The 10,353-nt window shown below is 37.7% G+C and overlaps 1 protein-coding gene across 1 annotated transcript; it reads left to right on the top strand.

The window, feature by feature from the left end:
• Positions 1–138: 138 nt before the first annotated feature.
• GPX7 (glutathione peroxidase 7) lies at positions 139–9,921 on the top strand. Its single transcript, XM_010162788.1, has 3 exons — positions 139–345; positions 7,205–7,466; positions 9,353–9,921. The coding sequence occupies exons 1-3, from the start codon at positions 139–141 to the stop codon at positions 9,514–9,516; spliced, it is 633 nt and encodes a 210-aa protein (XP_010161090.1). The 3' UTR covers positions 9,517–9,921.
• The last annotated feature ends 432 nt before the right edge of the window (positions 9,922–10,353 follow it).

Genomic DNA, 10,353 nt, shown 5'->3' with positions numbered 1-10,353 from the left:
TCCTGAGGTGTGGGATGGACACAGCAGCCAGCCCTTTGCAGGAGGCAGACTGTTGCAAAAGCCCGGTTTGCAGCAGTCCTTTCTTTGCGGCAGCGCTCTCCCACCGTGGCGAGTGCCCGTGCAGCCCGGCCGTGCAGCATGCTGGATCCGGAGGGCAGTGTGGAGCACAAGCCTTCCTCTTCCTTCCCCAAAGTTTTCCTCATCCCTCTAGCCATGCTCCTCGCAATTGCAGCACTCCTGCTCTTAGCGTTTTCCGCTACGCAGCAGAAAGAGCCTGATTTTTACACTTTCAAAGTTGTAAATATCAGGGGGAAACTAGTCTCTCTGGAGAAATACAGGGGCTCGGTAAGTGAGCGGGGGGGTGGGCAGCTCTCGCCCGCAGACACTAACCAGCCAGTCCTCGCATGTCTGCGAAACCCAGTGCGGGGGGGGGAAGAGAGATTGTACATTAACTCGCACGCATGCAGATAGATTTGGGGTTGTGACTCTTTAACCGATCTGGAGTGTTGCCTGCATGCGTCCTTTGATAGTGCTCCCTTGGTCTTTGCACTCTTTAAATAAAAAGTTTGCAGTCTAACCTCTGTGTGTGTGTCCGCGTCCTTCCCCGGTGCCGGCTGCTGCCTGTAGACGTGGCAGGCAGGGGATGGGAATGCCTGTCTGCCCTTCATCCAGCAACCTGAACTGCATTGTGGCTTGTGGCTATTAAATTTGAAGCTTAGGAAGTTTGTACCTTTCTAGAACTTAGTCTCGGAGCTTATTTCTGCCTTTTAACTGCATGATTTGTAGTAAATTTTTATCTAAATCCCATTCCTTTTTAATGTTCTACATTAAAAAAAATAAAAAGATGGGATTTCATCAATGGCTAAGGGAGTTACCAGATTTCATCATAAATAGTAAAAAAGCAAGAGATATTATAAAGTAGTTATTTTAATATCAGCGTGTAGTGAAATTGTAGCAACATCATGCTATTCCAGTTGTCACTTTTTAGTGTGACTGAGCAATATGAAGGGGGGCATGCAGACACACATATACTTTTATGATGTCTTTTAAATTTCATTTACATATTAAATTCAGGAGTTCTAGGCAGAACCTTCCCATTTTAAGAACAATTTCCTTGAATGTAGCCTGATTTTAAATTTTTTTTTTTTTAGTGGTTTGACCATCTAGGAAAGATGGTCAGTACCTGTGCAAGAATGAAAAGGGAAATTAGCACACAAGGTGCATAATACTATAAGCTCTCAGCCACATTTAAAAATTACAGGGGCTAAAATCAACGTAAAGCCCATAACTGCCACCCTTAGCCCTTAAGACACATCTGTGATACAGCCAGGCGGTCCAACAGCTTAGCTGCTGCCCAAAAAGGCAGGCACTACTTCTCACTTTCACTCTTATTCTCCAACTTTGTGTTTCCACTTTCCTTTTTCCCTTCCTCAGGTACTTCACTGAGGTGTCTGAGCTCACTAGTCCACAGCAGCAGGTCACTAAAACATTAGCAGGTAGGCAGAGAGGGCCCACAGGAGATGTACATTTTCCTGAGCTCAGTAGAAAAGGATACTAAGGATTTGGATACTAAGAGGATACATAAGATTTGGACCAAATGAGAGGTCTAAATCTTATCTGGTCAAAGTCCTCCTCCCCTCTATTCACACTTCAGATAGAGCAGGTCCAATGCACACTCATATCTATATTGGAAAAAACATGGAACTTACTTAATATTAAGCAATATTTGCTTTTTTTCAGGAGTTCCTTCCAAAGGCTCTGTCAATAAATCCTGTTACTGGGGCATGTTTTGTCTGCAGGTCATGCACAAATCTGTCTAAATAAGCAAATACCACCTGTAGCTTCTCTACCTCAGGGCCAGAATCCACATGGAAAGGAGTAAAGGGGGAACTCAGAGGAATTCCTTACAGCCACCCTGCAGAGAGCTGTGGGTGTTCATCCCCCCTGGAATGAGCTGCAGAGCCTGACCTGAAATCCCATGACCATGGCGGGTTAAGGGTGTGTTTCTGTATCTCCAGTGGTGCTATGATACCAGGCCATCCTCGAGGTGGGACTGGTTTCATAAGGGAGAGCTCTAGGGCCATGCCTTGGAAAATGTAATGCCATCAGTGACTGGTACTCCTTGATCACTGCGAGGCCATATGGAGTCGGTGATTCCAAAAACGTGGTGACCAGCATCTGCATGGAACAAAAAAATGTTGCATTCAGAAAGCCTATTAATGCTCAGGCTAACTGCATGTTTGAGAATGCATGTGTAGAATTTAAACTAAAATTATAGCAATAAAACACTTCCCTTTCTGTCATTATGTTGTCACAGCTCAATATCAAGGAAGACAAAGGTTATTTAAAACTCCCATTTATTTTTAAAAATAAACCCACTTAAATCTGCAGTTAGATAAGTAATGTTAAGATGTAAGTTTATAATAATATTTTAAAGCTATTAAAGCAAATAATATATATGTACTACGTATGTGCTGCTGACGTTTTAAAGAAAGTGAGTCACTGCTTAGATCCTGGAACAATAGTCTGCTAATTGCTAAACCTGCTTTTAACTGCCTTAAGCTTTCTGGCAGATGTAGAGAAACCATTTTCTTCAATTCAGTCACTCAACTAATTTAGTTAAATGATTACTTAATTTGTAGCCAAGAAAATAACTGGGAATTGAAAAAAATCAAAAAGCTTCCAGAGTATTAAAAAAAAAAAGAAGTCTGCTAGTTCTTAAAATACAAGAGCTATGCTAAGTAGAAACAATCAGTGCAATTCATGACTTGCAGAACCTTTCTTCAATAACTGCTATTAATACAAATTATTGTGTATTCAGATCATTGAGATAATTTTTCTTAGTATGAAGGAAGTAAGACTGATTGATATTATTTCATTTTCCATTCAAGTGCATCTTGATACAAATCACAAGTACTCTCCCTTATATAGTAAATAAGAAATGTACTAACAATACTGAAATAACAAAAATGAAAAAAAAAGCAAGATTTTTTTTTTTCTGATATAAATGTGCCCAGACATAAGCTATCCTCTACTTTAATAAAAATATCAAAAATATGTGAGGGAGTACTCCCTTTTTTATGGGAGCATAAGAAATTATATTGCCAGAATGCTAAGAATTTGGCAGAAGTGCTACAAAATCAGGTGTAATATTACATCTACCTGAAAGCAGAGAAAGGGAGGACTATTACAACTGAAAAAAAAGAGTAGAAGTGAAATAGATCAAAAAGCTGTCTGTTTCACTGTGTTGTGCAAGAAGGCCATCCTCCTATGCTGTTTCCAGGCTACCATACTGATGTTGACCCACCTGTATTTAAAAAAAAAAAAAAAGGGCAGTGATGTGTGGTTAGAAAAGAATGAACAGGATCCAAATAAGATTAGTTTTCTATCTAGCTAGCTAACTCAATAAAGCTTATATTTTATTTTATATTCTCTATCAGATATGCTATAAAAGTCAGTATTCTTACCAAAACCAGTATCTATTTGAGAGTCAGAATTCTGAAGCATCCACTCTTCCCTGCTGTGTTTATACCTATCTAGATATAATAGTACCTACCTGCCTGCATGCCTACCTACCTGCCACACAGCTAAGTACAGTGTGCTGAGGTGTAATTAAGCAGTGTTGGTGCAGTGCTTTGGAAATCTCGAACCAAAGGCATTATAATAATGTAAAAGCATTAGGCACTATAACAATGTAAAGTATTATTTTACTATTGAAAGTAATGGTAGGCACTTTGCATCCCAGCTGTCTGCAGTCTGAGAATGTAATATTACTGAATGTGCAAAAATACAGAGTATAGCTACTTCATTATGCTACAGAGTGTTGCTATTTTTTTCCATGAAGGTAACAGCTCTGTGAGTTGGTGTAATCTGACGTTGGTGGCTGGTTCTTCCATCAGTCAGATGGAGCCAGTTAAGAATTTCCAGGTCTAAAAACCTAAGTATCTACTGTCTCTGCTAAAAGATCCACAAAGGGTTACTTGCAGCTGATAGCACATTCATAAATTTGTCCAGGGATCTTTTCCTCAAGGTGGTGTAAACTTTAAGTAAAACAAGAAATACTTTTGCAACGTTAAATAAATTAGTTCATTACTAGAATGCATGGGTTTTCTAAGCAACGGGAAGGAAAGGATAGTATTAAGGGCTCAGACAACAGCTAATACAGAATTCAGCTTAAATTAAATCATTTTTGTAAGGTCCAGGATGAATTGTTGGCGCTGCACACTAGGTGGTGTGCTTGACTTGCACTCTCAGAGCCTAAAGTCAGTCAGGAAGCTTATTGAACTTAATTTAAATCATTAATAGTTGTAAGAAGTCAAAGTACACCCTCCTCATGAGAACAAAAAGAGTGACTGTTATGGATTAAAAATAAAATATGGACAAAAAAATCACTACATTTAATCACTTCTGGTACCACACACTTGAAAGACAACTTGGTGAAGGTTTTTAAACAGTCATTTTAAACATTCCTTATGAAATACTAATTAATCCTGAAAGTTTTTTATTATCTGTTAGTTATACTTTTAGTAGGTTTGCACTATTAAATTATGAATTTTAGTAACAGAATGCATTTTTCTAAGGAAAAAAGAGAAGCAGAATGTGTCTGCCATTCTGAGAAATGCTGCATGTAGTTTCCTCCTATTTTGCAGGAGAACGTTTGGAAGTTTGCACCAGTTGCAGTGTGAGGTCTCATGCCTTTCACCACTGTGCCGAGTAATTACTAGTTTTAAACTAAAAAATAGATAAATTAAAAATTAATAAATTAAAATTGTTGTTTCTTTTTCAGTGCATTTTTTCAAGCCCTCCTAACTTCAGAATCAAGTAAAAGTTATAAAAGCTTGATTGTTTTCATTGGCAAGTCATCTTTCATATCTGTTATAAAATGAACATAATACCTACACAACCTTATTCCCCCAGACATCCAAGGATAAATTCGTACATTGCCACTGTATTTGGGATAAAGTACCAACAGATGTGAATACAGTAAGGTATATGAATGCTTCTGTGTCATGAGAATGCTGAGTCTTCAACTATATTTTAAAAAGCCTCTAGAATGTCATATGAAAGAACTGCAACTCTTAGTGGTACAATTTATCTTTACTTCAATCATACTAAACTACTGTTATCACTATGCTTGGTAAATACAGATTATTTTAAAAGAACAGAACTACCAATAGTTATTTTTTATGTCTAATATGTAAGTTCTATTTGAAATGCTGACAGTCTGCAACAGGAATGCATCATAAAATTATTACCTCTTATCTGAAAAAAAGTTATCTCATTATGTGCCATATCTTTGGATGTTTTAGGAGACTGAATTTAAAATTTTAGGTAGAGTTTGTAAATGTTGTCTGAATGAATGAATGTGATGCTTTGGAAGTTAGCTAGATGGCTCCAGATCACATTTCATATGCAAGTGTACAGGGATTGCTTAGATTGTATTCTATTGACTCACTACATCACAAAGATTACATCAACTTGTGCTTTATAAGATGAGCTGTCTTCCAGGGAAAACAGTGCTGCTCCGAAACCACTTAAAATATAGCCATGTACCTATACAAGGTCCAAAATACACAAAGTAAGTGTTAATGTTTAATGTAAGAAATTATAAACATCAACATCCCCTTTGCTTTTTCTTTACTCATTCCTACCCTGTCTAGAGATTTCATTTTATGATACCATACCTTACCCAGATTATGGACTTTTATATGCCAGGTTTTTTTTCTGTCCTTAAAAACACTATACACATGTAGTCATTTATTTTCATATATTATAATTTATTTGATGCACTCTATTCCTATTACCTTTGTACTTTTATATTTTGTATAAATATACACATAGGAATATGGAACAATAGTAACATAAGAATCCAAAGTTTAAGTTGAGCAAAGCTAATGATTATTACCTTTGTACTTTTATATTTTGTATAAAATATACACATAGGAATATGGAATAATAGTAACATAAGAATCCAAAGTTTAAATTGAGCAAAGCCAATGACCACAGACACAAGAGTATGAGACCTAAAAAAAGAAATAGAGTGTAGTTGTATGTAAAAGAAACATCACTATAAAGTGCATAATGCTATTTTTATTAATAAAAATATATTGTATCTAAAAGATCTATGATGTTCAGCTTTAATCCACTCTCAAGAAAATATTAGAATGGACTCAATTTATGTAGAACAAGTGGCAACTCACACCTACAAAATTTGTAAGAATAATAAAAACTCTTAAGTCTAAAAAGAAATTCTAGAAGTTATTAAGGATAAAATATCTCAAAAAAAACAATGGAAAGCTCTTCAAGGCTTTGAGAAACTCTACAATATGTGTCAGCTCAGGGTTAGATCACTCAATTTCACCACCAAATTATTGGCAGAATCTGTTCCACCATGTATTCTCCTTACACACACCTCTGTTTTCCAGTAGTGCTCATCTGTGTTTGGCATCTTCCTCTCTGCTGGATCTGCGCAGGCAGATACATGCCTGATGGTAATGACCGAATGACACAATGGCCACAGTGTCAAAGATGGTCAGGAATGACTTCAAAGGGTAGGGGGCACAGTCTTCAGTTCTCAGAATCTCTAATTGAGGTTGTAAACCTTTACACAAAAACTGCTTTAATTTTGTCACAACTGAGTAGATTTACTCTACAAGTGGTGGGAAATTTTACAGTCTGTGCTGCATAGACCAACCCAAAATCCTGTAACTGGTTCCATTAACTTCCAGGTCAAGACACCTACACTAGCAATGATAAATGGATCAGTGAGTTCTATATGAGTACTAAATTCTGTACAAGGAAAGATGCTGCAGAACAGATGCTTCAAAACAGAGAAATAAACTACCAAAAATACATTAATTTGCCAGAGTCTTTCATGCAACTTGGTATACCCGAGCTGGATGGTAATTTCTTAAATATGCTTAGAAACTATCTGAAAGGCAGAATGGAAAATCATCGATTCTCTGTAAACTGGGAATCAAGATTGCTTAGCAGTTTATTGATTATCTTCATGGTTGCCAAACTGGAATACATAAAAGAAATATTAAATCTTCTTATTGTGAACAGATCTCGATGTAGTTTCAAACATAACTGTTCAGTCACAGTTCTCTAGACATTCTGATTTTTTGAAAATAATCTGTATCCCAGCCTACGTGTTGGAAAACTGACATGTGCTGCACATTTTTTGATCTCTCTTGTTCTTCAGGTGTCACTAGTTGTCAACGTCGCGAGTGAGTGTGGGTATACAGATAGCCACTACAAGGCCTTACAACAGTTACAGAGAGACCTCGGCCCCTATCATTTCAATGTGCTGGCATTCCCATGCAATCAGTTTGGGCAGCAAGAACCAGACACTAACAAAGAAATTGAGAGTTTTGCACGAAAGACTTACGGTGCCTCCTTTCCTATGTTCAGCAAAGTTGCAGTCAGCGGAGCCGGTGCAATTCCTGCCTTCAAGTACTTAATTGGTGAGTAATCTGGAACATTGGAGGGTTGTTTCCCCAGTGTAGAATTCCTCTCACAAAAAATACCATCCAACAGAAAAAAGATATCTATGTGTTCACAGAATCACAGCACAGATTTGTCAGGCTCAAGGCGGTCAGAAGTCATGTAGTCCCTCCTCTTGCATAAGGCAGGATTTTTCTCTATGTCACTCCCAACAGCTTTGTCCAACCTTCTAAAAAGACCTCCAGGGCTGAAGACACTATGATAACGGATGCCCTGTAAAAGCTAGTCTAATAAACTGCTACATGGAATACAGGTCCTGAAATATTCTCCTGTATGCATATACCATCTGGATCTTCCTTTTTCCACTTTGCAGTCTTGTAAGTGCTTCTTCTATGACACGACCACTGCAGGTTGGATTTATAGGATTCATCTCAAGAGCTGTAGGATAAGTGGAAGCAAAGCACCTACATAATTTACTTCAACAATCAAAAACCGAAACCAGGCACTAAGAGATGTCCTTGAATACTCTCTTCCTTATTCCTTGCCAAGCATTCGAATAGCCATACCGGACAGTTCCTCCAGTTCTAATCTGCATTATAGCTAGCACTGAGACCTGAAGAGGTTTTGCTGGTTCTTAGCAGACAGCTAACAAAATACACTGTAGATCAGGACATTCTCTCTCAAGACACTACTTTCTCTGTCAAGGCACTACTTTTCTTGCATTGAACAAATGCTCTAAATACCATTTAAATCCAAAACTAAAATGTCAGATTTGATCCAATGTGAAATAAATGTCTTCCAGCAATGATATATAATAAAGCCCAATAGGACATGCTATCACCTGAGCTCCATTCTGCAAGGATTGTATCACTTCTCTCCAGCACCACAGTGTTCTCCCACATACCACTGAATTTAAAGGAGTGTTGGTAGAATCGTTTTTGACTACCCCAAGCACACCTCCTTCCAGGTGTCTGTAATGGATTTTGCTACTAGCCAAACTTCCCTTTAGTTGTCTTCACATTCTTCCATCTCTGTTTTGCCCAGCGGGGTTGTTACTGTGGACATGTCACATGAGACTTGCAGAACTTCTGTTTCCCTGTTGGTCCACACGCAAAAGGAGGCTGCTGGAGGCAGTATATTTAGGCGGCATAATGACAAGATAGTCAACAATGTAGGTCTGGCTGTGTATTGATGATACTTTGAAACATATTCTGCTTCCTTATGAGATTCTGCTCAATGTGTAATCAATGGAAAAAGATGCTAATTTGTCTGTAGCATCTGTACTTGTGCTATTAGTGGGGTGAGGCTCCTGGTCTGATTGAAAATCCCAAAGATTTTGTTAAGCCACATAGCAGAGCAGTAAAGGATATGAATGCGACTCATGTAAAATCAATATGTAGTCATGGAGGGAATAACTAGTAGATGAGGATTAGGAAGACACCTCCTGGAACAATTTACTTTGTTACTTCTTCATGTAGCATTTCTTGAAACATTCTTCTGAAGCACATGATACTGGGTGGAAAAATTCTGGATAAGCAAGAAAATAAGCAGTCCTGGTACAGCTATACTGTTATGCCCAATTCCATTTTCCTATCAATGCTCAGCTGTTGCAGATTACCTGTATAGCAGAGACACACACACACGCACGCACACACTTTAACACCAATTATAGTGCCTTTTCCTGTCTGTCTGTCTGTCTCAAGCTTGACTGTTTCCATTAGTCTCCAGGGGGCTACTGTCTAGTTAGAGCTCCTTGTCTGTCAAAAAATTAATCTTATTATTCAGGCTGAACTCCCCCTTAATTTTGCATTCCTTCTTCCTCTGAGAGGAACTGACATGAACAAATGTCAGGTACTAGCTAACGTGGTTTTCTTTTCTAAGTTTCCACTTTTTTTTCTGCCTGTAGATTCTACAGGAGAAGAACCAACCTGGAACTTCTGGAAATACCTGGTGGACCCCAATGGGAAAGTAGTAAAGGCCTGGGACTCTACTGTCTCTGTTGAAGAAATAAGACCTTATGTTACAGAACTTGTAAGGAAAATCATCCTGAAGAAAAAAGATGAATTATGACTTTCAAAAATCCCAGCATGCCAATTACATCTTTATTGAGAATTCGAGCTGGAGTTTGTCTTTTCACATTCCAGAACAGAGTATATGGAGAAGGGAAATCATGACCAGTGGGATCTATATTCATCACCCTAAGGATGCAGAAAACAGCAAGTTATCATGGTCAAAGTAATTAAATTTTTTTTTCTACAACTGAATTCGATTTGACCTTTCTGGGAAATCAGCAATTGTTTCTTTCATAATTAAAATTATTAATTGTTGGTGACACTATCGGAAGTCAGTTCATGTACCTGTAGGAAGAAGGCTCAGAATAACAAGAATTTCATGACTGGGATCTCACAGACATCTACAATTCTGTTGTCATACTTTCATCACGAACTGAATGAAAAAATAAAGAGTAAAAAGTGCATGACTGAATTAAGGCATGTGCTAGGAAGAGGGCCAAAACAAATACCTTCAAAGCAGGCAGACTTACACAGATACATGTCCTTCTAGTTACCAAGACCAAATACATTTAATTTCACCTACCTAGAATGTCAGTGAAGAAGGGCATGGGGAAAATACGTCTATAAAATGAAAGAAATATGAAGATGAATTCTCTGTAAAAATTCTCCAAAAGCTATGAGAAGTATTTCTGCATTTTTCACCCAGTAAAGATTATCAGATGATATTTAAATAGCCATTTAAACATCTGTAGGACCAGAGCCTATACAAAATGGCTATTTCTGTCTTCTGTTAGCATTTTCCCTTATAAGAATTACTCTCATGTCATACAATTGATGTTAAATTTATTTTTCAATTTATAACACCATCCAATTTTGCTGCATGTATATATAAACA

The sequence above is a fragment of the Antrostomus carolinensis genome, unplaced genomic scaffold (assembly GCF_000700745.2).
Source record: "Antrostomus carolinensis isolate BGI_N321 unplaced genomic scaffold, ASM70074v2 scaffold26102, whole genome shotgun sequence".
Lineage (NCBI taxonomy): Eukaryota > Metazoa > Chordata > Aves > Caprimulgiformes > Caprimulgidae > Antrostomus > Antrostomus carolinensis.
The sequence above is the reverse complement of the archived record's forward strand: the minus strand, read 5'-3'. Positions and strand labels throughout refer to the sequence as shown.

Coding starts and splice junctions, on each gene's coding strand:
- GPX7 (XM_010162788.1), top strand. CDS start 139: ATGCTGGATCCGGAGGGCAGTGTGGAGCACAAGCCTTCCTCTTCCTTC. Junction 346..7,204: donor TGGAGAAATACAGGGGCTCG/GTAAGTGAGCGG, acceptor CTTGTTCTTCAG/GTGTCACTAGTTGTCAACGT. Junction 7,467..9,352: donor TGCCTTCAAGTACTTAATTG/GTGAGTAATCTG, acceptor TTCTGCCTGTAG/ATTCTACAGGAGAAGAACCA.